The sequence below is a fragment of the Acanthopagrus latus genome, chromosome 7 (assembly GCF_904848185.1).
Source record: "Acanthopagrus latus isolate v.2019 chromosome 7, fAcaLat1.1, whole genome shotgun sequence".
Lineage (NCBI taxonomy): Eukaryota > Metazoa > Chordata > Actinopteri > Spariformes > Sparidae > Acanthopagrus > Acanthopagrus latus.
Window position 1 is genome coordinate 21843165 of NC_051045.1, and position 27706 is coordinate 21870870.

A 27706-nucleotide genomic window follows, 5' to 3' on the forward strand; every position below is an offset into this window, starting at 1 on the left:
GGCTATACTATCTGAGCTGAGTCGTCTCTTTAAAGTTTATCCCACATATTGTGTCCTGCGATGGCTTGAGATATTACATTGGCACACCTTACCACTTTCTCTTGGCGATGAATTGTCCCCGTGTCAAGTTTATTTATACAGCATTTTCAACAAACAGGTGTTTCACAAAGGTCTCTGTAGATAGCAAGGCACACAAAACCAGATGCGATCAAGAGTTTTCAAACAGAAGCGATAAAAAAGTTCGACACAAAGGAAACGTGCAGAGAGTAATATCCAGGAGGAAATCTCAAGATTTAGCCTGACACACTGTCGGTGTGATTTTATAATTGGCAGGGCAGCTTGTAGGGAGCGATGGCTAAGAAAAAGTCACACTTTCTGCCTTAGACGTCTCTTGGTTTTCCACCCTCTGAAATAAGAATAGGAGAGCGAAGTTTCCGAGATTCGCACATCATCTTGCTCATCATCAACATATCAATTTACAGGTGTTAATTTTATGATCCAGAGAAGTTGCACCTTGCACTGAACAATGACTCATAACCTAATAAACACTATGAAGATGCTCCAACATACGAGCACCCCTCATGTAAAAAAAATATATTATTGGCTACGTGTAGACTTTTATATTGATGAACAAATCTTTTTAGTGCCTTGTAATTTACAGACGGGTACTCATAATTAATGCAAGCATTCACAAGGGCTGAGTAAAAATAGATGAGGGTAAGCTCTTCATGTATATGTGGCTACTGTGTGTTGAAGATGTGTAATTCTTCTGTAAGTGTGTAGCTGGAGCTGCCAGAGTGTTTGGCCTTTTCCAGAATCTGTTTGTGCAACTCTACCATTTGCTTTCTTTCTTACCGCCGAGTTGCTGGGCGCAAAATAACAAAAATCCTGATGAAAACAGATGAAAACGTCTCATTCCTTTATACTGTACAGCAGGAGGAGAGGAGGACATCCTGCACCTGATTTTAAATGGTTTCTATTAAATAAAGAGACCCAGTCTTAGGGGCTTAGGGTTGGGATTACTGGCTGATCTTTACCTGTATCTATATGATCTCACTTTGTTCCAGGCCTACTCAGGTGTCAGCAACATAGCCCACCTGGAAATGGACCTTCAGCGGGATGGGGACGTGTCACCTTCAGCTCTAGATGAAGGAGACCAACTTCAGGAGCTGCCCTTCACCCCTGTCCATGCCCCTGTCATCACACTGGGGATGAACGTGCCTAGGTGAGCCACCTATATTGACTATTGCAGACGTGGTGAATGATCTGCTGTAGAAAGTCACAGATTCACTTAATCTGCCAAAAGCCTCTGTGACAATTTTTGCTGAAGCTGTCATGTAAACATACCATCAGGCTTAACAGAACAGGAAACTTAAGAGTGAAATATCATGCTGTGAGTGTGTTGTTTTACATTCAGCCATTGTTGCATGGATAGTGTCGACAAAGAAAAAAAATAGAAAGCCAAACGGCCGAAGCAACGAGCTGTGTGTTTTGTTTCACCTTCTTAAACATCTCTTCTAAATGGTTTCGTAAAACATTCTTGGTCGTTGGTTCCTTAAATGTGTTTTTTTCATGGCATCGTTTTTCATTCTCTCCTCTTTGGGTTTCAATTATCATCACTCACGTTAAAATGGAATTTGAAATTTAGACCTCGGCCCTATATTGAAATGTTTTAGTGTGTAAATGACTAACATTGCTAAAGTAGGTCCCCTCAGTTGGCAGCCATGATGTATGTCTGTATATAACAGAGCCAGAAACACACATCTCGACCTGTCTTGAGCTGAATAGTTATCGTCGCCTCATCTAAAGTGTCAAATCAGTTTAATGGTCAGCTATGACTTCGGAGATAAATTCCTGCTGGCATTTCCTCTAGGTAACCTTCAAACTCATTTCTCCAATTCTAACTTATGTTTCCTCTGTCGTCTTCTTGCAGCAACTCATCCCTTGCAGCGAGATTTCTCCTTGAGGTCTATCTCTGCCGGAATCCTTTTAGTAATGTTGTCAGACACTTAAAATAGCAAGCGGCAGAAACAAGCACTTTACGTGGATGTAACCTAGAGGGTCATAGTTAGCCCCAGTGGGTGACATTGCAGCACGCATCGTAGCCAAGTCGCAGCTCCCAGCTGATCTGCTGGACGGATGCCAAAACTTTTGGTACATATGAATTGTTTACATACCAAAACATGTCAAAAATAGGGCCCATGTTTAAAAAAAATACCAGAATTCCCTTTAACGTGGATCATTTACATAAACTGATATTAAATCCAGCAACTGGGACCGTTCTGCTCTTTGAAACCCAAATATAGAGATATAAAGGAATGTCCGCCTCATGTATGTTGTTGTTGGGATCAACAATAAAGAAGCCAGCTGTAATCAATAAAACAGTAGTGGGCAATATGATACTGCTCATTATGTGTGGCTTTACTGACTTCAGTAGAATTAAATTGGTGGTCAGCCCTTGATGGTAAAAGGACATTCTGGTGTTTTTTATAGTGGTTTCCATATATATGTGAAACTAGAAGAATTCAAGCATCTCTCCTCTTTCTTCACCTTTTCTCCAATTGTTATTTTCTGTAAGTGGCGCCTTGCTACAGTTTCGCGTGTGGCCGGCCTCTCCATTGGAGCATAGGTTGAGGGTGACATAAGTGCTATTCATGTTTGACGGGAGACATTATTGAATGAAAGCCCTTCTGAACATCCTTTTAACATGCGACTGCTGTATCTGCCTTGGAGTCTTGGTGGGAACACTCGTACAGTCCTTCATTACCACAACAGTTTTCTGTCTTGCTGTCGACAGAGCGATATCGATCGGCTCACTAATTGGCAGCATGTGTTCACCGGGTAGCATAGCAGCGTTGTATAGGGGAACTCAGCTCAGAGCCAATTTAAAGAAATTGGTGTGTCAGCCTTTACATCCCAATTTGGCTAATGGCCTCGACATTGTTTGTTAGTGTGAAAATTCAGTCTCAAAGCCAGCTGTAAGGAAGAGGTTTTGAAGGTGATTTAGAGTCACAGAACACAATAGAAATTAGCTCACGGTTTGCTTTGCAGCAAATAACAGAGTTGGGAAAGGGCATCATAGTGGCTGTGGTAATGCAGCCAGGTCTGTTGAGGCGAGACACCACAAGAGAGTGTACACCTAGCAAATAGTAACTCTGAAACAAGGCATTGCATTAGTGCAGAGAGTCTGTAAATAAGCAGCTGGCACTGAAACAGTTTCCCAATCCCAGAGTTAGGATCCAGACATGATGCTCTTCAGTTCAGTGGGCTGAAACATCTCTGCCTCTTCACTCGGTGCCAAAACATCTTTTTGACTGTTTTCGACATGGAATGACCCACTTCTTTAAGAAGAACAATGAACTCTTAAGAAGTTTAATTGAAGTTGCCGTGCATATCTGATCGAGCCCCTTTTGAAATAAAAATGATGGCTTGCATATTAATCCACCGGGGCTAAATTAAGATAGAACTTTGAGCGAAGGGGAAGAGAGGGGGAGAGCATGAAATCGACAGAGCCGCAGAGGAAAACCCAGATCAACTGTCTTCTTCACTGTTGCTGCCTTAATTAGTTTGATCAAGGCTTCCGTCTTCCACAAAATGTGACGCTGTGGGCTCAACTGTTTACCAACCGGACAGCCTCGCTGTTATGATAAGCCCAAACATTATTGTTAATTTCCCTGTGCTTGCACTTTAGCCAGCCATCTGTGCACTGTGTTTATCATACCCAGAGTGTTTGGTGTCAGCGTTGAAAGTATAAGTTATGAATGTTACCATAGTTGTGGAAAAACAGGTGGCCGCCATGATTAGAGATAACTGCCAATTATGCTTGAAAATCCTGAGGGAGCGCTTTGGCACCCGTTCGCTCTCTCCCCCGCAAGCATTCTCGCCTCGCCGCTGCCTGACGGATATTGCTGACATCCTCATGCTGTTTAATCACTGTTTCACTGCTTTTTTTTTTTGCGAGGTCCAGCCAGGTGTTGAAATTCAGGTTCAGCTTAACAGGCGAGAGAAGTAAGTAAATTGAAGTTATCTCCCAAAAGATTAACATCTTGAGTCTAAATGGAGGTGATCCAAGATAAACTGAGCTGGGTCGTTTACAACCACAAATCACCCAAGGGGGCCAGCGCACCGGGGACTAAACACATTACCTCCTGCTGCTCATAAAGCATCTGGAGTGGCATTCACGGAAATCTTTTTCAGCTCGGAGAGTGATCGATGCACGCTCATGATTCTTTAACCCTTCTCCTCTAGTTCCTGCTCAGTCAGCTCCAGGAGCTCAATGGCACACCTCTACTCCGCTGGCTTCCCTGACATTGTCGACTGTAGCGGGCAGGTGGCGGAAGTCCTGGACCCCACAGAGCCCGTGCCCTTTGACCCCCAGCGCGAGGAGACTGACCAGCTACAGGGCAACCTGCTGGTGTTCCAGTTTCTGGCGTTTAGCAGGTGAGGTCCGCCATGCTGGGTCACCAGTGGCTGCAGTGTTTCTAGTAACTGCCAGCAGCAGCACATCCTTCTCAATGTATTTGCTGTTGTCATAAAGATCAGAATTGATAAGGCATGTATGCTCTGATAGATTACATGCTTGGTAAGTATTACTGTAAATATAATACGTGTTCTTGGTTAAAGGCCAAAGAAAATGCCCTGCTTGCCTGAAGAACCCTCCTTCCTTTCCTTTTTTTTGTTGTATTGAACTGTAGCCAAAACGTCGATGCACTTAAGCCATGCAGGCCTAAAGTCCTCGCAGTCATCCTCTATGCACATGCCAAGTACATACAGCACGCAGACATACACTCACAAATTGCAGAGAAAAAAAAGTCAAAAAACACATTTCCCGACAGCATGGGAAGAATCGTGTCACTGTCAGCGGCCCGTCATAAAAACCCTGGAGCCAGTGTCCTCTCTGTCAGGGGCTGACAGTGGAGGGGGGGCTGCTGAAGGATGGGTACAAAACACACCACTGTGTGTCCTTCTATCTTGTCATCAGTACTGTCAGCAGATTGATAAACCCAACTCACATCTGTCTTGTTTGTCATAGATTCACCGCCACGCTGCCATGGCTACCAACCTCTGTCATTTCTGGCTGCTAAGAGACGCGACGCACAATGCCGTTCTCATTGCTGGGTGTGAATTGACAGATTTGGTTTGTTGGCGATGGTGTGAATTAATATATGTAGATCAAAATGTTCTTCTGGCTCTTCCTGTGTGGTAATAAATGCCATTAACGTCATGCAGAGTCACCTGAGGGTGCTTTGAACTTTAGAGACAAACAAATGACTTGTATTTATATTTGATAGTGCTCCCATCCAATCATCCAATCATGTCACATAGCTGCAAATCCGCTGCCTTTTCGACAACACACAGTTTTCAACAAAAATATGGCACTTGCTTGAATACTTCAGATGTGAAGAGTTTCTGCTGGAAGGGCAACAAAGATCGCCCGAGCAACACATGTCTGGATGAGTAATGGACAAACACAGACACCAAGGATTTATAACAAGGATTTCTTTTACAGAAATATATGTTTTTCTGTCTTCGAAATGTCAGATATTAATTTAACAGAACCCAAGGTTACAAGTTCAAATTGCACGTTTTGACATCACTCTTGTCAGACAGTTTTGTCAGTCACTGTTATTGAAACATACAAGTGTTTTGTTTGTTTGTTTGTTTGTTTCAGTTAATGTCAGTCTCTGTTCCAGCCTCTAAAATCAAGCATATTAAGCAGATTAACACAAAAGTACTATGTTAACATTTCTTCCTAAATTGCTGCAGCAACAGGACTAAACCAAACTCAGCTTGTTAGTTGAACAAATGGGCAGCACTGTGACATCTTGCTGAAATGTGAGCCACTCACAGGAAAACTCTGGTTTGGGCAAACTGTGACATAGTAAAGATCACGATCAGTCAGACGATCAGACAGGTTGTAAACAAACCCCAGGTTTGCCAAGAGGGGAATTTGAAGGCTTACAGGCAAATGATTACCTACACGGGTTGAAATTATAATAATAAAGTCTCACCTACTGTTTCCACTTCACCCTAAACCCTAATTGGGCATGCACACATTGGGCATAATACACCCCATTCTTTCCATATTCTCTTTTCACTTGATTTTCCCCACTGAGGCTGAACAAAACAGCCAATAATTACATCTTCCCTACCTCCAGCTTTCCTTAGCACCGCATCGTTACCGCGTTTATTCCACACAGGCTGGCAATTAAATCACCTCCTTTCTGCAGGAAGGAAGTTTGGTTGTAAAAATCTTGTTATATTGTAAGATTACAACAGCAAATATTGAAAAGCCTCGGGGGAGATAAAAACTAGATTATTATCAGAGGGACACAGTGAAACAAAACAGATTTTTTTAATATCAGAGTTGGGATTTTTACTTCATTTTGTGTTGTGTGAAGGAATGATCTAATTTTATTATTCTGTTGTTTTTTTTGTTGTTGTTTTTTTCAAGGTGACCTTAAGACAGTCTGGGGTGCTGCCTGAAACCCTTGAGCATTGCATATCTCTGTATCTGAATCTCTGTGGCTTGCTGTAGAGTGGGTCAGGGGTTATCTCATTATTATGACAAACATGCATGGCAGGGGTTTTAGGCAGCAGCACTTAGCCAGGTGGGGAGCCCATGGATGGCAATAAAATTTCTACCTTTCACCGGAGCACCATAATTATCAATATTGTCTGTTTACAGAATGAATATTTATGCCGGCTCTTCTGTGAGGATGATGCACGGCAGCTTCTTTAACAGTGGAATATCCAAGTGTGTGATTGACAGGGAGGTCACACACTGCTCTTATTAGATTCCACTTTGAAATTTTCGGCTCTGACGGCCCTGTCCGTGATCGTGGGGGGCCTCCCAGCAAGTCCCTGCTTGTTTTCAATTGCTTCTTCTTTTCTGCTCATTATTCAATACCCGACGACTGATTGCTAATCTGTTTATCAGACGGAAACAGAAAGAAGCTCATCCTGAGACTTCGCTCATTATTTAATGTGTTCGGCGCTAAATTGAGCGCTTGCAGGCTCACCGGGACTTTTTGCAGGCCGTCAGCAGATTGAAGTGTGTGTTTAGGTCTGTATACGTGTGTGAAATCACACTCAGAGGGTGGTGTTTATGTGAAAAGGAATACACAACACCAGGAGGCTCCCTGAGTCACAAATTCTTTCGTTTTTTTTTTTTTCACCATAGGAGTCCTCGTAAACAAAAAAACGAGTCCCTTTGTGTTTAGATAATATAACCATATTAAGACATAAACAGACAAGACTTCCTGTCTCCCACAGATCCAATAACTAGTTTTCATGCTGCCTCTAGTTTTTATGAAGGAGCTGAGCTATCTGCTTAGCATGAATCAAAGGTATAGTGCTGACTTTGTACCTGCTCAATCACCAGTCCAATTTATAGCAACTTTTAAGCTGTGATTTACCCCCTTAAGTTCTAATCCTCATTCTGATTATTGGGCTTTCACTTTTAAGTAGCTGTAAAGCTGAATTACCGGCTCTGGTAGGACGTGCAAGACATGCATATTTGATTTTACTCTTTTCTGAAATTGTCATTAGCTGAAATGTGATTTACTCTCCCAGGTTGTTAATGACATTTCCCCACATTAATTTTCAAATATGCATGCCACTCTACTCCCCACATGGATTTGGGAATAAAAACACCACAGTTAGTGTTTAATTGATAGTGTCCAGGGAAGTAAATCAATTACTTGTGCATTTGTTTGCATGCCGCATTGCTTTCAGATATGGCACTGTGAAATACAGTTGTTGTTTTCTGAATATTTACAGAACTCCCGTCTTTTGACAGAATCCCAACAGCGGGTGTCGGTCCCAATTGGCCCGACAACATCTACTTCACCTTCCAGTTCTATCGCTTTCCACCTGTCACATCGCAGCAGCTCAAACTGCTGACCAGTGACAAGGTTCAACAGAAAGTTGGCGATCCACTTCCCTGTGTGCTGGCCTCTATCAACAAAGACGGCACTGTCAACACTGGTAAGGATCCTTCCCTGCAAAAAAATAAATAAATGTTGCTGCTCGTTTCCTCTGTCCCAAAAGTTTAGATACACTGTAGATTTCTTGTAATAGAGTGAACTGACAAACATGTGCTGTTTGTCGTGTTCATGTCCATGTCAGAAGGCGGGGCAATGCATTATATGCATCATATAAAAAGCCCACACTAAGTCCCTGCCATTGATTACAGTGTTTGTAACATTTATCCATTACAGCTTTTGGAGACATTATGTTTTACTGCTATCCAGGTTTACAATGAACAATCAGCGGCTACGCACATCGTTCCACGATGCTCCGCGACGTTCTCCGATGCCGAGACACTTCTCTTTCAATCAGCCGAGCGGGTGCTGATTGATGTCAAGTCTATTCATGTAGCAACTAATGAAATGGAAGAGATATTACATCTTCTGACAGAGCGTGATATTGAACACACAAACAATCCCCCCACACTCCTCTGCCCATTCTTACGCCCACCCATATTCTCCATTTCCCAGACATATGCACTCAGGTCTAACTCCGTCAAGATTTCTCCATCTGTCTCCGCATCACTCTCAGTCTGTGTCATCCTGTGCACTTCCACGAAGCCTTCCTGCATTCAGACAGATCCCTCCATATATTCTAAGCCTGCAAGCCTTTCCACCTGTTCACTAGTAAATGCTTCCCTTGCTTATCTTTCTTACTTAAATACTGTTCATGTCCAACTCAGAAACTACCCTTTCTGTAAAGATGTTTTTACACGGTGTCATAAAATTGCAGCCAATTTTAATCTTATTACAAGCAGATATGAAGTTTATGAACATTTGAAAAAAAAAGAAAAAAGAAAACATTTCAATTTGTGTTCTAATTGCTTCAAATTTCACCAGTTACATATAAAATTACAAGCACAGGCTCAGCAAACGTTTGTACAGAGGCCATTGTTGATTCTTCATGGCTGATTTTATTTTGTTTAAAGGTGCAGTATGAATTAATTTTGGTTTAAAACAACGACGTAAATAACAAAAATATCAACTGAAGCTGAAGAAAAACAGTTGACATGTTATGACACTGTGCGCTGCCGGCATTCCTTGCTTGGTCACCCGTCCCGGGTCTGAAAAACTTCTCCTCCCGGTGTTCTCAGATTATGTGTTAGCGGTGTAAACAACACTCCCCCAGTGCTCCGTGCTCCCTCTCCCAACAACTAGCTGCACCACTTTCGGATGTAACAACTTAAAGGCAGCTTTAGCTTGCAGCAGCTATTGGTTACTCTGTTGATATACTGCCCCCTATACAGCCATCAGCCACAACATTAAAACCACTGACGGGTGACGTAAATAACATGTATCATCTCACCATGATGCAATGTTCTGCTGGGAAACCTTGGGTGCTGGCATTCATGTGAATGCCACTTGACATTCACCAACCATCCAAACACTGTTGTGGGCCAAGTACACCCCCACATCACAACAACACTACCCAATGGCAGTGGCCCCCCAGCAGGACAGTGTTCCCTTACACACCACAAACACTGCTCAGGAACAGCTCGAGGAAAACAATAAAGGGACCAAGGTGTTGACCAGGCCTCCAAATTCCCCAGATCCCAATCTGATCGAGCATCTATAGGATGTGCTGGAGCAGGTCTGATCTATAGAGGACACACCCCCCAACATACAGGACCCAGAGGATCCACTATAAAATGCCCTGGTGCCAGACACAATAGCACACCCTCAGAGGTCTTAAGTCCATGTCCTGACAGGTCAGAGCTGATTTGGCTGCACCAGGGGAACCTTCACTATATTAGGCAGGTGGCCATAATGTTATGCCTGATTGATGTATATATTTTATGCTTTTGTGTTTCTTTGCTCAGGGTCATTGTAAAGGTGTGTGACCCAAGACAGGCAAAAGGTTTTTCTCCTGTAAAAGATATAGCATTGTGTTGATTGATTTTTGTCATTATTAAGTGGTTTGTGAGTCCCATACCCTGCAACTTCACCCAGTGTTCAGTGTTGGGATGAGCTCTTGATATTCACTTTGGCCTGGAGAAAATCTAAAATGAGCAGTCGTGATTTGTTTGTTCCTCTGAGTAGTCTCCGCTGTGGTGTCATCCACTCCCCATCGGTCTTGTTGTCACGTCTCAATCTGTGAAAATGACTGCAGAGCCTTGTCCGACCCAACGAGCTTAAACCACACACAGCTATTGTGACAAACTGCCTCCATAGAAAGTGTCCTTTAAAACCATTTAATGCATTTTCACCCTCCATGACTTCTCACCATCAAAGACAGTACGTTTCTCCCAGTAATTTCACGATGAATAAGACAGTCAGCTCCCTCAGTCACTAACCCTTCTTTCCCAAACTGACAGTGAAGACTGAGAAAGGGGTGAGAACTCAGTCTGGCATCCTGCTGTTTACCTCATGTAAGTTAAAGTAAATTTTCTGTCTTGACAACTAATTGAGGTTGCAACACAAAAAGGCAGCAGTGGAAGTTCTGAGTAGCTAACGGTAACAACAGATCAATATGTGAAGTGTGTTATTTTTAGCAGATATTTTTCCAGGGGTGGTAATAATCCTGTACGTGCCTTACACAGCCAGGGTCCACCCACACAGACATCTCCATTTGCCTCCTGATTATAACTCTTCTCAGGATTGTGTGGGTGCAGACAGACAGACACGACTTGATTGACATGTCTCTGTCTTTCCAGTTGGTTTTGTTGAATCTGAAAAAAATTAAGTGCATTCACATTGAACACAAAGCCACTTTTCCGCTTGTGCCATCAACAGTGTACCAACTGAATAGGTGCTTGCCGTAGCTAGCTAACAACACACCAAACGTACGTGCATGAAGTGTTTCTTTGTTGGGTGTTTTGTGGTAGTTTATTCTTCCTCGGCTCTGTACCTTTTATAACTGGAGTCACAAGTAAAGCAAAATACAATTGTTAAATTTGCAAGGATGAGTCTGAGTGACTTATAAAAATTTCCACCTCATTTTACACAAATTAGCTTGTAAAGTTCTCTTTCTTTTTAGATGAGGTTAGAGACCTCAGCAAACTCCTTTGGAAAATGTTGTGAGAATAGTTTAAAAGTAGTAAATAATAAATAATGAGAGATTTGAAATACTTAATAGATTTGCTTTGAAAATGTTTTATGAGGGAGGAAAACACATTTATATGAATGAAGGAAAACACAGAATAGATAACAATGCTTTCTGCTGTTATTTGTGCCATCCTCCCTTAAAAGCATATACAACTAGACTGGCACTCAACAGAGTGCATAGCTAAGTCTGTGTTTTTATTTTGTATCATTGTATCATTTGCATTTGATATCAGCCACCTAGATATGATTTCTTTCCCCTCAAGATCTATGCATTATTCCCTGAGAAATTAGAAAAAAAAAAAAAAACATCTTGGAGGAAGATGAAGGAAGTTATTTAAGATTCCTGGATCCACACCAAAAATGAACGGCATCTTTTCCCATTAACCATTCTCTATCCAAGTTTCATGCAAATCTGTCCACTAGTTCTTGCGTAATCTTGCTGACCAACCAACCAATCAACCAACCATTGGTGGACGTAATGAGGAGAGAGGTGTACCTTGCATGGACTTGCACAAATCACATGTAAACCTCTCTTGGTGTATCTGCTTTACAGAACATGCATTTGAGGACAAAGCACGAGCATTGGTTTGATAAATTTGGCCTCTGTTTTCAACCTTGTCAGAGTTAGGGAAAAGGATCGTGGTTTGCTTTGAATAACAGTTTCATTAAAGGTGCAATATGCAAGAACTGGCGCCCTGTGGAATTCATACTTTAAACAAGTAGCGGGCACTATATCAGCTGAAGAGCTGCTAATTGCTACTAACTGTAGTTAGCTAGTGTGCTCAGTTAGCTTTGCAACTAGAGGTCTGTAAAAGCAGCTTGGAGCACCCGGCGGATGATGGTGTTTACACCACCAGGACAGCAACTTTGAACTCGGACAAGCCTGAGCTAACTGGTTAGCATGTTAACTTCTGTAGATATCTCCTTAACATAGTAGTCCTTCGCGTTCTGTTGATCATTGTAGTCAATTTTTTAATGTTCTCAACTTAAATTCATACACATTGCTCCTTCAGTGGAGGGGGACCTTGGCAAAGTCAGACACTTTTATTGAAGCGTCCAAACCACTCCAACTGTGCTTTGTGGACTTTTTGGCTCTAAAATAAAACACTTCCTCGTTTGCTCCCAACAGACAGGAGTCATAATTTATATACTCAAACCAGAGATCTTTTCTATATGAACCTAAACTTAGAACATGTGGGTGTTGTTTGCTGAAACAACCGATGCTTCTGTTTTTCTTGGGAGGACAAACACGCCCTATATATTACCTTGATATGTTAATATGACTTAACATTTTCAAGAAAAAATGTGTGAGCATCTATTTTTAAGGTAAACAAAGATGCAATTCTACGTCTCTAAAAATGTTGCACATTATTACTTTTAGGTGTCCCTGTAGAAAAGCACCAGATTGTTGACTAATTTCATGATAACTATCAAATCTAATAAAGTGCATCTTATCCGTGATACGCAGTGAGAATCCCTAAGTGGCCACCATTTGTTCCCGCGGATGAATTGGTTAATGGTGCCTCAGTGCTCAGCGGTGCTCTGGCTTGCGTCAGTCTCTACGTTTATCTGCACGCTCTGTGCATCCTCTCTGTTTTCTTTGCCCTCAGCCTTCACAGTGTTTCTGAGAGTTGTTGATCCCCGGCAGGGTTTTTTCAGCCTGCCTGGTCTGCTGTGTACACACCAGGCAGGGCCATCCAGGTTGAGGGGGAGAGGGTGGGCGGGTGGGAGGGGTATCTGCTGGGTGCCGCTCCTCGTCTGCAGACCTAGCTGCACACACGCACACAATCCCGTACAAACCCTTGGGCCAGATCTGTCAACTCTTCCCCGCTTGTGAGCACAAACACACACATGGCAGATTCTCTTGCTTTCCCCCTCTCTCTCTCTCTCTCTCTCTCTCTCTCTCTCTCTCTCTCGCCACTCTACCTCTGTGTTCTCATTGCCATCCGTCCACTGCACACAAGCTCCAGAGCATGCTGGGAGAATTAATGGTCCAAGAGGAGAGAGTTGGCGGGTGGTTGGGGAGAGGGGAGGGGGAAGGGGTGAGGGAGTCTGCGTAGGTTAGGTTAAAGGAAAATAAGTTCTTAAGCAGCACAGAAACATAAAAACTGCTTTGGTCTCTGTGTGTCTCTCCCTGTCTCTTTATGTTATTTTCTTGAATACTGTCAAACAAGTCTGTAAATGTCTATTGCTGTTGTCTGCTTTAGATTAAACAGACGTTCCCTTTGTCAGTATTTTTTTTTTTTCCCCTTCTCTTTTATGTCGTCTCACATATCTGATCAGAAAAATAAAACATTCCAGTGTGGGTGGATTTTACTCAGCAGTCTGTGAAACCTCCACTGTAACCCACCTCAGCTTCCTTTAATCAGCTGCAGTCCACCCAGATGAATTTTATTTTGCCTTTCACTGCAGATTGAGCGGCAAAATGGCCTAAATGCTGTTTCAAAAGCTTCTCTTCCTTGATAAGAAGAAAGCGGAATGTTACCGGGTTATATGTTCTACTTTCAGCTGCATCTCACAAAGGCAGACAGCATCTCCTGTCTGTGAACAGCAGACCAGAACCAGTCACACACAGGCGCACAAACCAAAAAAAAAGAAAAAAAAAAAAAAAAGGAAGAATTTTTGTATCACATCACGTGTAGAGGGGTTTGCTGGTCTCTTAAGCTGTCACCAAAGGTCCTCATTACCCCGCCTCTATCCAGCCAGCTGCCTCTCCGCATGTTAAAGTCATGGGAAGAAAGACAGTGTGGGCGCTTTGATACAGAGTTGGAGCCTGGCTGTGGGAGTCAAGTTGGCACACTCGCACCTTTAATAGACGCGGCAGCATGAACACGCCACTGTAGGTTGCGTTTGGGCTGCAGCTTACAGTACATGGTACCCACTCACCAGCTGAGTCGGATCGCTGATGGGGTCAACTGCTCGGATGTAGAGGATGAGTCAGATACCGAGAATTATTAGAGATTCATCAGGGCAGTCGTTTCACCTTCTCGAAATCAATCTGGGCTTTTACTTTGAATTGAATTCATCAACATGAAGTGGCTGGTGAGGTAGTCCCTGTACAGAATGCGACCTTGCAGGAGTGAACAGAATAACAAACGGCTAATGATATAACTTCTACATATCAAATGGAATTTGCTGGCAGCAGAAGTCCTCAAACTGTGTTGGCAGTATTTTCTTCAAGAGAGGAAACCTTTTTTCTTTTGAGTGATCAAGAGGGAAATCCACCACTCTGATTGTTGATGTGCTGATTAAAGCCGTGATTTTCTCCTGCTGTTCATAAAATCATTCTTGAGGGTTTTAGTGTGTTAGGCGTCATTATCATCTTGAGTTATGGGAACCCTGGGGTGCTTCTGATTTTGTGAAATGGCCTCATACTCCCTGGTTATTGTACTCCCATGCAGTGCAATCATCAGACCTAACGACTCCCAGTAGTAGTAGTAGGTTGACAGCTGGTTACAGATATTATGGCTCTCACTGGAAATTTAAACCCATCTGGATAGAGGGAAAGGCTAAAATAGGGATCAAATCGATGACTTCTTCTCCTTACCTAATTTGTTGTTGTTGGACACAATTACACTGGTTCAACTTTTGAACCTTTTGAAAGGGTGATTTCGTGTGGCGCTTCCATGATGATACGAGAGATAACCCTGACTTTAAATCTCAAGTATGGGTCAGGCTCTAAAAACACAGGATTCCACACACTTCCATGTCTCCGAATTTCCAATTTCTCAAACTCGGACTGAATGGATTCAAAAAAAAAAAAAAAAGATCAATTTTCAGAGAATGCAGTCTGTCTTGACAAGGGGACAGTTTTCGACTGTTAACTTTGTTCTCTTTATGTGTGTTACTGTTGTGACAGAAGCCTTGGATATCTGAAAAATCCTTTGCAGTTCTCAGCTGTCGCTCTTCAACTTTGGAAAAACAACAGAGTGCGAAATGCACAAACCTTTACTCCTTGTCTGAAGTCATGTGTGAAACTATACACTTTACATAGATCCCCTGGGCAGTCAGAAGACCAAAATGTTCCCCAGATGTGGATCAAGAATATTATTATTTATTATTGCTTTGTGAATATAAGTATTAAGTAATCTTGACCTGTTATGCATGAGCAATCAATGAACTAAACAAAAATATATACAATATAAAAAAAATACAAATGTGTATTCGTATAAGTGTTTTGTTTGTTTAGTCTCTGTTCTCCCTGTACAACAGTTAAGTACTCGTGGGCCCTCTCTTATAAAGTCCACAGTTTTGAAAGGTGTGTGTGCTGTTTCCCCTCTGTGCTGAAGTCTTCTCTCTCCTTGTGCAGCCTCTCCGGGCCTGCAGGTGCAGTTCAGAGTAGATGATGGTTTCCTGAGGCCAGGAGAGAAGCGTTGGTTCCTGCGCTACCTGGCCCTCCACACCATGCACGTCGACATCTGGGACAGCGACTCACTGCTCCTCATCGGTTCTACCGCCATAGAGCTCAAGGTAAAAGACTGACTCAGTAGTTGCAGTATAACATTTCTATGCTCTGATTCCCACTCACCTGGTGTACATCACAAGGAGAGTTAAACCACACAAAAGAAAAACAGCACATTTCGTTCACACATGCGTTTTCTGTTTTCTGTCACGGATTCTTGCGATGTTTGCAGGTTGTTTTAACACAGTTTAATAGAGTGAACTGTGTGTTGCAGAGAAAACAGCCACTGATAATAGAATGTCAAATACCAAAAGCTTTCACTGTGTATGAACCGGGTTTCCACAATGACACCAAGCAGACATGTCATCATAGTTTTTAATGGTTTCAATCTTTGTTAACTTGAACAAGCACAAATGATAATAAATGGAAAAGTTGTGCCTGGTAAAAAAAGTGTTTGTTTTTATAGAAAAAGCATAGATGAGTTTGAAATCTGTAAAAACAAAATTACCAGCACCAGAGTGAGGCGCAGCATGAACAAACTCAGCACTATTTAGTGTTGCTCACTGTGTACTCTGTGTTTAAGGATTTGACCGACACTTTAACCTCTTAAAATAAACCAATCCCAGAGTAAAGGCTTTTTGATTTTGGTCGTCTCAACTCTGCTATATATATTGATTGTACTGCAACTCTTTTCCCAATCTTGATGTTCAATCGATTTGCTTTTGGCGCTTGATATTTGTAAAGCATTTAAATGAAGAAGAAGTAAGGCAGTAGTTTGCAACTTGTTAGGGTTTTTTTGAACAAGACCCAATTCATGTAACTCAGACTCTCAAGTGTTCCTTCTGTCTGTGTGCTTTTGTTTTCTTACTAGTCTGTCTTCCTTTAATCACCCAACCCCCCCAATATCTTTTTGCATCTCCAGTACATGTTGCGTCAGGGTAAGTCAGCTGTGCAGGCCCTTCATGAGGTGGAGGTTCTGACCACTGATTATGTCGGAGAGGACACCCTGCTGACTAGCGCAGATTTGGGCCAACGGTCAGCCATCAGCCCCATGACGGTCCACACCATTGTCAGGGGCCGGCTACACATACGCACAGGCAACATAGGTATGTTGCATGTCATTTAATTTTTTTTTTTTTTTTTGTTGAGCTCCTTCTTTGCTTACTAAGTATTGATGTGACGTTGCCGAACCCACAACGTCAACACCATGTGTCAAAAATGGTCTCAATAGGGAGTCTCAAAATATTGAAAAAAGAGTGCCAATTTACGCAGTCCGGGTGAATGAGGGCTTCACAGTTAAACCCATGAATTTGTTGTAGGATTTGTGGTCGGTCTCATGATGGCATTTAACTTGAAAAAAGTTCTTGGGCACCAAAAAAGTTATCTGATTGCAGATAAGGCAGATCACTTAATCCTGTCCCCCGAGGTACGACAATGCGAGAGCTGATCCCAAAATACAGAACTGACATTGATGACTGAACATTGCTGATGACTCTCACAAGGCGCCGCCAGTTGCCATGCAACCTCTAGCCTTCTACACGTTATCCCGCCTAACTTCATAAATGCTTGTTGGGGGGGGTGCAGTTTGATGCAGTGGCCAAATAGTGTATCATATCAAGGCTATTGAAAGTAAAAGTTTTGAAATGTAATGAATATGATTTAATGTATGCATTTAACGATACGTAGTATTACTGAGGGCTGCCATTGACCCGTGTGCCACACTTTAAGAGCCCCTGGACTCAAAGAATAAGATTACTTCCATGCACAACGTCCTCCCTTGGCTCTTCTGAAGAAATTATTAATTAACTTTATTTCCTTCTTTCTGGTTGTACGAGTCATATGGTTAATGGATATGTAGTATGTTAGAGCCTGTATGTCTTGATCCAGCACTTAAGCCTGATTAATGAAGATAAGATGTTGTATGGATCGTAGTCTTAAACTTGCATTGCCCCCATTAGGACATAGAAGAGGGTAGCGAGTGAGAGGATGCATGGGATGAGAGGGCTGCTGCAAATGGCTGAGTAGTTGCGTTACCATAACATGAAGGTAAATGTGAAGAAGGCCCTGAGAAGAGGAGCTCGTATTTCTCTGAGCCTTCAGAAAAAAAAAAAAAACAAAAAAAAAAACACTTTCAATATCACCCAAACCTCCTTCTACCTCTGAAATATTTACAACAGTGTTTTATATTCAGGTCATATTCCGGAGCCTCAGATTATGAAGTAATGTTGTCTGTTTACTTTTATTGATGTGTCGAGTTGGGAAATGACAGTGATTCCCCAGGGCTGCTGCTGTTGAAAGTTCCCATTTTCTGGAGGTGTGCTGGCTCGCAAAGTAAACACTGTGCCAAAGCGAAATATCTTGATGTGATAGTTCCACTCCGTCTAGCAACTGAGCACCTTTCCTCTTCCCTGTTGCACTCATCCAATTTGGGCCCGGCGTGCCCCCGCAGCGCGATGGCAGCTGACGATAGCTTTGCTCGCCATTAATCAGCTGCTGAAACGATTCTCCCGCTCATAAACAATGCATCATTCTGGGGGCCTAAGAAAGTCTGCGGAGCACCATTGTTGGGGCTGAATATGCCAGCACTTATCACTCAAAGCAGGTTGAGAGCACAGTGGGTTATTGGGCGTGCTGGGGGGTGGAAGGAGGAGGGTTGTGTCTGGCATGTAAATTCCAATCAAGGCTCAGATATCCATCAGGCGCCCTGGCCGACAGTCAGAATCAATTTGGGGAGGGCGGACTTGCAAGCACTTTTCTTTGTTTTTGTCTCCATCTATCGCTGCCTTTCATGCTTCTCTCTTCGCTCTTTATCACTGTCTTCCTGTTTTCTCCTTTTCATCCATTTACCTCTTACCTTCCTCTCACACCCTCTATCTGGCTATTTGTTTTCGTCTCTCACCGCTGCTACATCCCCCTGCTCGTCTCTCCCCTTCTCGGTGTCTGTCATCAAGCTGTAATAAATCAGCACTCTCATTTGGTGGGTGGTAGAGGATGTGAAGCTCGGTCATTAATGTTCACTGGGAGGAGGGGATCAGGAGTCACCGGCGGCATGACAGATGGACTTGCTGTATGAAGACTTTGACAGAGATCTCACAGGAGGCACACATACAAGCATGCGTGCATATCAGATCACTCACACGCGCCAAGAAAGCCACGCGCTCATGCACACGCGGACGTATAGATATGCAGGTGTAGCAGAGCGTGGACAGGTTGTGTGATGAGACGGGGTGGGCAGAAACGAGAGGCGGACAGGTAGAGTGTATCATCTACATCATGTGAGAAGCTTGTAACTCCATTTCTGTGAATTTTTAAAGTTCGATAGAAGGATTAGTTAGCTTCGCGATGGATTCCCTACTACTCCTAAATCCCCACTGGGTGGACTCAAAACGCACGCTGGCCAAGCTGAGAGGAAAGGCTGTATGTGTGTGTCGAGACGGTGCAGGTACAGCCTCCGGGATTTCAGCTCGGTAGGTGATGGAAGGTTGCTCGAAAAGGGTCGATGACGCAGAGTGTGAGACAGAAGAAAAAGTGTGTGACAGGAGGAGCAGCAAATGTTTGCTTTTTTTCTCAGGGAGGTTGAAATGTGTTTTTGTCCTGAGGGTCTTGTCAATATAGACTGATGTGCTGATTGAATTTTTCACCATACATTATTGTACATTATGATAATGTAAAGAAGTGACCACCAGAGCACTGAATTAACTCAACTGCTGGCTTGCTTTAAAACGTTATAATCCAAGAGACTTTTCTTTAACTTTTCCTCTGTTTCTATTATATGATAGTAACAAGTATACTCAACATATCCACCACACTGGTTCTATTAGTACAACAGAGTCATGGAATACTGAGTACACTTCCAGCAATGTTGTTTTCAATTTGCCTGCCTTGCTTTAGGTTTGTCTGTCTGTTCCATTCTTCTGAGCATGATCTCTCCAGCACACCCTGGGGGTATTTCTTCAAATGTGTTGCCCACATGACTCGAACTGATTAGAATTTGGTGGACAATGGTCAGAAGTAAAGGTCACCGTGACCTCAATAACTCAAGCATTCATATGATAATTCCAATTACATTCAGCACAAATGTCTGAAAGGATAAAATGATGAAGTTATGACATTTGATATCCAAAAGGGTCTGGGGTTGAATGCACCGCGACATCATAATACTTTGCTAAATCACTCTGTCATTATTCAAAGCTCGGGAACAGCAACTTGACAGGTGCGCAGAGGTGCACAATCATGAGGCAGTAATTCTAGTCTCGCTGTTAAGTGGCTGTCAATAGCGCTTCACTGCACGGATGTTTTCACATTCAAAGCCTTCCAGTGACACCCGTACCTGCTGGGCTTTTAATTTGAAACATCGAGAGGAAATGTTGAGTTTTAGTGAAAGTAACTTAATAGCAACAGAGGAAGACTTTATGTCACAGCGAGGATGGATATATCGCCGGTTCGCGTCCCGGTTCTTTCTGTGTGGAGTTTGTATGTTCTCCCTGTGCAAGCGTGGGTTTTCACCGGGTACTCCAGCTTCCTCCCACAGTCCAAAAACATACTGAGGTTAATTGATTATTCTAAATTGTCCGTAGGTGTGAATGAGAGTGTGGTTGTTCGTCTCTATGTGTAGCCCTGCGATAGACTGGCGACCTGTCCAGGGTGTCCCCTGCCTTCGCCCTAAGTCAGCTGGGATAGGCTCCAGCCCCCCCGCGACCCTGCAGAGGATTAAGCGGCGTACATATAATGTGTACAGATGATGGATGGATGGATGGATCATTTATATTGTTTGTATGATAGTTTGTATTTATAATCGACTCCCACTATTTTGCCTTTATAATTCAGGAGCGATGCAGTCCTGACTGCATACTGCTCTCTCCCTTTCTTTTCTTTTCTTTTTTTTTTTTTTTTTCAATTTTAGTCATGCATGCTATTAATCATGTCTTTACTTCGCCCCATGGGGAATTCATCAGAATTAGGCTTTATTGGGAAAAGTGAGTGGCAGACTGTCTCTTCCAAATGAAAAAAGAGTGAAACACCGAATGATATCCTTTTTAATCATCACAAGGTGGGATTGACAAGTAATTAATTAAATGGTAATGATATACGCTGTCAGGCCTATTCAATCATTCTGTAAAGCCGCTTTTATTAATAGCATCATAAAGGACTAAAGGAAGTGGCTTAATCAGAATAATAGAGAGTTGTGAAATTGTTGGGCGGGGGGGCTGGTTTTGCAGTATGACGTCTTTAGGAAGGAACACATTGCTCCCACACAGTGAACTGTGGGAGCAGATGAGGAGTGTATAAGCCATGACGACCACCTGCTCGTCCCATGAAACTGATCAACTGGTGAATCCAGAGGAAGGCTACAATGCTTTATTGATTTCATCTGCTAAATCCACATGAACTCTGAGAGGAAAATGAAGACGGAGGCAGGGGAAGGGAGATGTTTAGCTGTAACACAATTGAAAACTGTGCTCAAGAACTTAACATTTGGAAGCCGGTACAAATATTTTGTAGCACCTGTTCAAATAATTACGTGGGCCAGAATCTGCTGAGTCAAAGCAGAATCATCAGCATGTATGAGCTACTTCCTTCCAAAGATAGAACATAGAAAACACTGAATGATCTTTTTTAATCCCTGATGTCATTATGATGTAAAGCTGAGAGCATTTCCAAAGACTTGTACGGTGGTCTAATTGATGGTCTGTTTGCAGTGATTAATGTATTGTGTCTCTCAAAAACAAACCGGCAAGCAAACACAACACAGATAGATGACAGACAGAAAATAAAGAATGGATGAAACAAAAAGTAAAGAACGAAGCAGCAAGGAAAGGAGACCAATTTTCATTGATTTGTGCCTGAAACCACTTAACAGAGGGGTACGTATACTAGTCTGACTCACAGGATGTGCGCTGTTGGTATAAGCCTATCATTGGCTGAATATTTCAGTAAGCAATCCCCTCTATATCTGCCGTTTGGGTGTCACCACTGTCATTCCAGTCCCTGTCATTATGTGAAGGAATGACAACAACAACAACCAGGCTGAAAATCCAAGTCTTGACATCGATCTGCCTCAAGCAATCAGGCAGGACTGCTTGATTCTTTTGCTGTGATTCTGTGAATTTTAATACCAGGTCTCGCCTCCCAGCGAGCGAATAATCCACCAAAACAAGTACCCTCCAATGCTATTTTGCAAGGGCTCCATTACTGCATCCTGAGCCTGGCGCTGCCCAAGACGATTGTTTTCTGTATGATACCCCAAGTTTATCAGATGTTTGTCACTGGAAAAAATTGTTGTGCTCTGGCTGGGAACAAGGCTGTTAAGAGCCGAAGTTGCTGGCCTGAAAACCAAAACAACAGACAGAAACACTTTTAAATTTTGCCATAAACATGAAGGGAACTTCAGAGTTCAATGATAAATCTCTGTGGGTTCATCACTACGATTTTACTCGGCACAGGGTCATAAACATGTGAGAGTATTGATTAGGGAAGACTGAATGCAAGAAATCTGTGCTTTTAAAAATATATATATTTTTTTAGCTGATAATAATTTCAAATTGAATATCCGCGACAGGATCCTGCCTGGTATATTTGAGTAAAGGCTACAGCTGCTTACACATACCATTGAATTGAGCTTCATAAAAAGGTAATATTAGCTGCGCTGCCAAAACTTAAGACAGTGTGCGCTTTTAATATCCAGTCTGGAAACATGCTGCTGAAATCTGCCAACAGTAAAAAGGCCCATATGTGACAGAAGGGAAAGCCATTGATATCAAACCATTTTGCTGACTGAGTTGTGTCTGTATCATTTCTCTCTTAACTCTCACTTTCTCTCGCTGTTTTTTTTTTTTTTTTGGCACTGTTCGTACAAATACTCTCTCTCTCTTACTCTCTCTCTCTCTCACTCTCTTTCTCTCTCTTACACTCTCTGACTCTCTGTCTCTCTCTCTGCATGTATCTGCTTCAGCACAGTAGAGAAGACAGATTAGAACCTTCTCCAGACCTCACAGTGCTCCTCATCTGCAGCAGCCTGATAAGCCCTGGAGAGACGGACTTTTGCAGCAAGAGAGGGTGGAGAGAGTCCCCGCCTAGAGCTGCCACTGGTGGAACAAAATATCACTGAAATTTACCTAACAATTAGTTTGGCGAGGTGGCTTCCCTAAGGGGCGCACATGCAGTATGTCTCACTCATTAAAAGCTCATGCTGTCAGCGCCAACGGGCCCCAACTTTATCAACCTTGCTTTTAGCCCTGAGGTGAGAGGGAATCTGCTTATTCTGAAAGGTCAGTAGCCTGGAACGAGGAGCCAGAAGAAATCGAATATTGCAGACTACTTTGAAACCCCCTCGGTGCTTGCTCCCATTTGTTCCGAGGGCCAGTAAATCAGCGGTTTGTTGTGGCCTTAACCTCAAGAACTGCCAACAGAGCAAAGAGGGAGGGCAGGTGGGGTAGTGCCGAGCAGTGTTATTGTCATGCAACAGAGAGAGGTAGTCAATAAATTTGATAGAGTTCAGCCCCCTGGCACTTTGTTCACAATTACTCCGCTCCACACAGACAACACAGCGGCAAACGGCACACTGGGTTTTCTCTCTGCAACACAAACCCAGAGTATTAGCTTTCATTTCAGTGATGAGGATCATCAGCTCTGTCTCAACAGTCTGCCAGTGTGATTCAGCAGTTAGGGACCGATAATGTGACCGGGAGTAAAGGCATCCACGTCAACCTGGATTAGCGCTGAAGTAGGTATTATCTGATGAGCCTAATGATGGCTGTGGTGATAGCCGATTAATTAAAATGATTGACTGATTAAATCAGAGGGTCACAATTGGGTTCATCATCGGCCCATGTGTTTTATTGTGGGCAGGCGGCCCCGGGTGTTCATCTTATCACATCCTCGCAGGCTTATTTTACAATTCTATTTATCACCAAAGCACAAAGAAAGCTGGCTCAAAGGGCCATAATTAGGCACCGGGAATGAGATCTCTATGGCTCGGTTATTGATTAGAGATGTTTATGCGACGGCAGAAGTAATGTCTTCACAGTTATACTTGGGAAATATAATTCAAACAAATACCGGCCGAGTCGTGTGGCCAGGGAAGGGTGATGGATGATGAGGGGAATGCATTGGGACGGCAGACACCTCACCCATTAATCTGCAGGGCTGCGCTGTCTGTGTCTGTTTGCATGGCAGCATCAGCTCCCCATTACTCATTTAGCTGCCGCCCATTATCAGTTTGTTGATGAAGGACTCTGCCTCTAAAAGATTTGGAGGGTACTTTCGCCTCCCCTTCTAAAACTCCGACAAGCTCACCGAGGTGTCAGTTCTGGGCGGCAAAGCCACTTAATTGCTGCACTCACCATATTTCAAATGAAAGCATTCCGGGTTTAGGTGTCTCAGAGTCTCTCAGGAAAGGCTAAACCATCTTACGCTACAATTAAGCCCCTCATTTGGGTATGTTGTGATGTTCCAAAGCCTCGACACCGATGGGAGTAATGGGAGCATTGTGTCAAAGTGCACTGTAATTTAAAGAGCCGTAAACTTTAGTTTTAATTACTTCTTCAGCAAACTGATGTAAATTGCATCTAACGCATTCCAAGTGTTGGCCTCGGCTTACCTGTAAATTGCACACGACAAGTCTTTTGACCTGTGGTATTTTCAGATTGTGAGGAAGGAAGGTGGTTGCAGGGTGCTGTTTTGGTTGTGACTCTGTGAGCAATTATCTGTCACACCTCCATTAGCAGGCATTTCATGTACAGAGCACTGTTCAGACGCATAAGCAAGCCTTTCCCACCGCGACTGTACTGTTGGGGCTCTGCACAGGATCAGTTAATGTTAAAGGAAACTTAATATCAGCCATCACTCACTGTCTTTGTACAAGTGCACCCTGGAGTGCTTACTTATCCACTTGCCTTTTAAAAGAGGGAGGAATGTGTTGGTTTCACCATTTAAGAACAGAAAGGGAGACAAATAAGTTTGGCCACTGGAGGCAGGCTGACCTAAAATTGTCAGCTTAGCCAAACAATGACATAAAGCCTCTGCAATGACATAGGGTGCCTGGGCCCATTCTGAAATCCAATCGTTCATTAAAAAAAAGATTTGTAAAGACGTGGTCACCCCCCTACCTCTGGAAAAATTGGCGTTGAGCTGCATCTCTGACAACCAGCAGTCAGCCAATCTGGACAGAGTTCAAACACGAGCCATCAATCAGTGTGACACTCATCACGTTTGCAAGCTTTCGGTGTCCAGGTCTTTCTGGCTATTTCAGGCCACTAATTAACTTCTGTAGGCTTGTCTTCATGCATTGATCCTGCCTTGAGTGTTCTAAGCCATGGTTTAACCTGGAATGCATTCACTTTGGCGCCGTCTACAATGAAAATGTTATTGTTTCACATGTGACTTCAAAGAGAACTTTGGCCTGTGACTGTTAATTTCATTTTTAATTTATTTTGGCAAACTAGCCCGATCTGGCTTTAGATGTCAGTTTGGCTCGTTACTTCAAGAGGTGGCAAGCAGCCGAGTCTCAAGCCACTGCTGGAGTTACACACATTTGGTCTTTAAATAGAATGAATCAAATCAGGAGTTCCATTAGTTATGATCGCGGTAGTGATACATAAATAGCCTCAGACGTAATGTGTGATCCAAGAACAAGCAAGGCCAACATTCAGTGTACACGTCTGTTGGGCTGCCCGTTCATTCACTTAGTTGTCTTGCTCATTAGCCACTGCTGCTATTCACAGGTTCGAAACAAACAATCTAAAGTTTCATTCCTGCTCTACCTGACAACAAGGAAAATAAATGCAGGTTATCCATGTTCTTTGTAAAAACATAGCTTGGCAAAGCTTTGTCTGTGGTTTGAAATCTCTGAAGTGTAACGTGGTCTGTTATCTCAGTGATTTCTAAATCTGTAGTTGGCGTAATAGTTGAGTTATTTACTCCATGGGACGTTTTTGTTCAGTAAATTGGGAACTTAATGATTGCTTGTCTGAAAAATTCACAAAGCGTAATTGCACGCTTGGTTCTTATATGATAAATAATGGAACTGAAAAACACATCTTTCAATGCCGACAGCAACCTATCGAATTGTATTTCTATTATAACCTCTGCTCAGGAGGTAATGTTTTTGCTTGTGTCTGCTCGGTTGTGTTGGTTGGCTGGTTTTGTTTGTGTGTTTGTTTGTCAGTAGGGTTACTCAAAACTACAGAATGGATTTCAACAAGACTTGGATGGAGGATAACAACCAGAATAAACCCCATTAACTTTTGGTGCAAATATAGAAAAGGGGACAGAATTTTAAGAAAACGTTTTTTTTTTTACTTTCTTTAAAACTACTGATAATGACTAAACAACTCCCTCTTGTGGAGAATCTGCAGCCTGAATGTGTGAGTTTGAGTTTATGACTGACTTAAAAGAAGGTTCTGTTGGTTGCTTAACATGTCAATATAATGAGACATGACATGTCAAACTAAAACCTGTTTTTCTCCTCTACAGGGTGCCCTGCAGATCAGAGCAGGCGGGCAGCAGAAGCCATGCAGTCTCATTCTCACATCATCACACCTCGCGAAGTAACGGGCGGCTTCAGAGGAGGAAGCCTGACCTCCAGGAACATCCTCCAACTCAATGGCAAGCTCTTAAATCCACAGCCCACTGAATCCTGTCTGTGCTGATGTACCCATGCATCATTTGACCTCACTCCTCTCACGAACCCTGGAGCTCATTGTTTTTCGCCACTGTCCTTTCATCGACGTCTAAACACATGCATGTGTGTGTATTCTACACCGCGGAGTAATGAGCGTCCTTTATTTGGGCGGTGACCATGCTCCTGCCTTGATCAGCTCAACCAGATCCATTTCACATTCTGTCTGTTGGCTGCACCACTGAACCACTCAATTTTCAGCCTAATTGAGCTTGCAGAAGCATCTCTGGTGGCTAGCCACAATCCTGTTTGTGTTTTGTGTGTGTGCGTGTGTGTGTGTGTGTGCAGTCCAAGCAGAGGAACACACACACTGGGGAAACCAATTCTTTCCTCAATTAGAGAAGCCGTCGCCAGTCAACTGGTGTGTATTTCAAATTTCGTTCTCAAAATGTGGATTATGACTTAAACACGCACGCATACATATACGCAGTAAGAGGCATCGCATTGGAAAGAGTTGAAAACAAGCAGATAATTGCTTATAATGACATAAAGTAAGTCTGGCAGGTCTGGGATGATAGCCCACTCTGAGGAGATGCTGTGAAACATACTAACTAACACACTGGAAACAAAGAAACATGTAAGCAGAAGCATTTAGTGTACGAAACATGTTTACAGATGCATAGATGTGTTCAATCCAAATATATTCCCTACACTATTTACCCCTGCCGTTACTGTGTAAACAATTTGTTCACTGTTTGCTTTGTTACCTACCTCACCCTCCCCCGCACCACCACCACCATCTCCCCACTACTCTTTCCTCTCTTACACACTGAACCTTCTCCTCTCTCCACTCCTATCTCCCTTGCGATTTCACACATACAAAGTGCCTAATTGGTCTTACTGGAGTCCAGTGGCAACAGGAAGCCTCACTGAGGCTGCGTTGTGACCGCACACTCAGTCACAGTCCTATCCCACTCCTGTCTGCCTGTGGTTCTGAAGCAAGCAGCGTAGCCAGACACTATCTGGTGTGGTGACTGGCAGTCGACCGAATGCTTCTGTGATAAGGCGATGTGGGAAATTTCTGAGGATAAAGAATGACACAGCGAGAGGAAAACAGAGGGAGAAGAGAACGGACAAGAAGTGATGTGCAAGCTCAAAAGATAGGTCCACAAATTGAACAAAGATCATCTTGTTTAGATATTTCCTGTGTGTTACAGTTAGTTAAAGTCAATGGGCTGTTTGCTGATTGGCTGGTTAATCCGCTGGTTAGATGGCATCGGTCCATGTTGCTTTCATCAGTTCATTATGTCGGCTGAGAAGGCTCCACTCACTGCAGCTAAAGACAACTCGTGTAAATTGACAGAACACAATCAACACCTCGGCCAGTGTGACCACACGTCTGGCATTAATATGACACCAAATAGGCAAATTAATGGCAATGGAAACACATAAGTAGACAATTTCTTAATTGTTATTTATTATTATCTATTTTTTTTGTTTTATATACTTCTATTGCTTCTCTCAATATAATTTGTCAATTGGCAAAATAGTATAAAACATTTTCTTATTTGCACGTTTTCCTGAAATTGGTTATGAGAAAGGCTGCGTATC

At 42.9% G+C, this 27706-nt stretch overlaps 1 protein-coding gene across 4 annotated transcripts in view; it reads left to right on the plus strand.

Moving 5' to 3' along the window:
* Positions 1 to 27706, plus strand: part of nphp4 (nephronophthisis 4) — a 166763-nt gene that overhangs the window by 112108 nt on the left and 26949 nt on the right. For all 4 annotated transcript variants that reach the window (XR_005075959.1, XM_037103458.1, XM_037103459.1 and 1 more), the window contains 6 exons: positions 1068 to 1225; positions 4249 to 4440; positions 7802 to 7989; positions 15385 to 15545; positions 16400 to 16583; positions 25951 to 26082. Coding sequence is in view for 3 of the 4 variants with exons in the window: in XM_037103458.1 (XP_036959353.1) it covers positions 1068 to 1225; positions 4249 to 4440; positions 7802 to 7989; positions 15385 to 15545; positions 16400 to 16583; positions 25951 to 26082 (1015 nt within the window). In the remaining variant the exon portion in view is untranslated. The remainder of the gene's footprint in view (positions 1 to 1067; positions 1226 to 4248; positions 4441 to 7801; positions 7990 to 15384; positions 15546 to 16399; positions 16584 to 25950; positions 26083 to 27706) is intronic.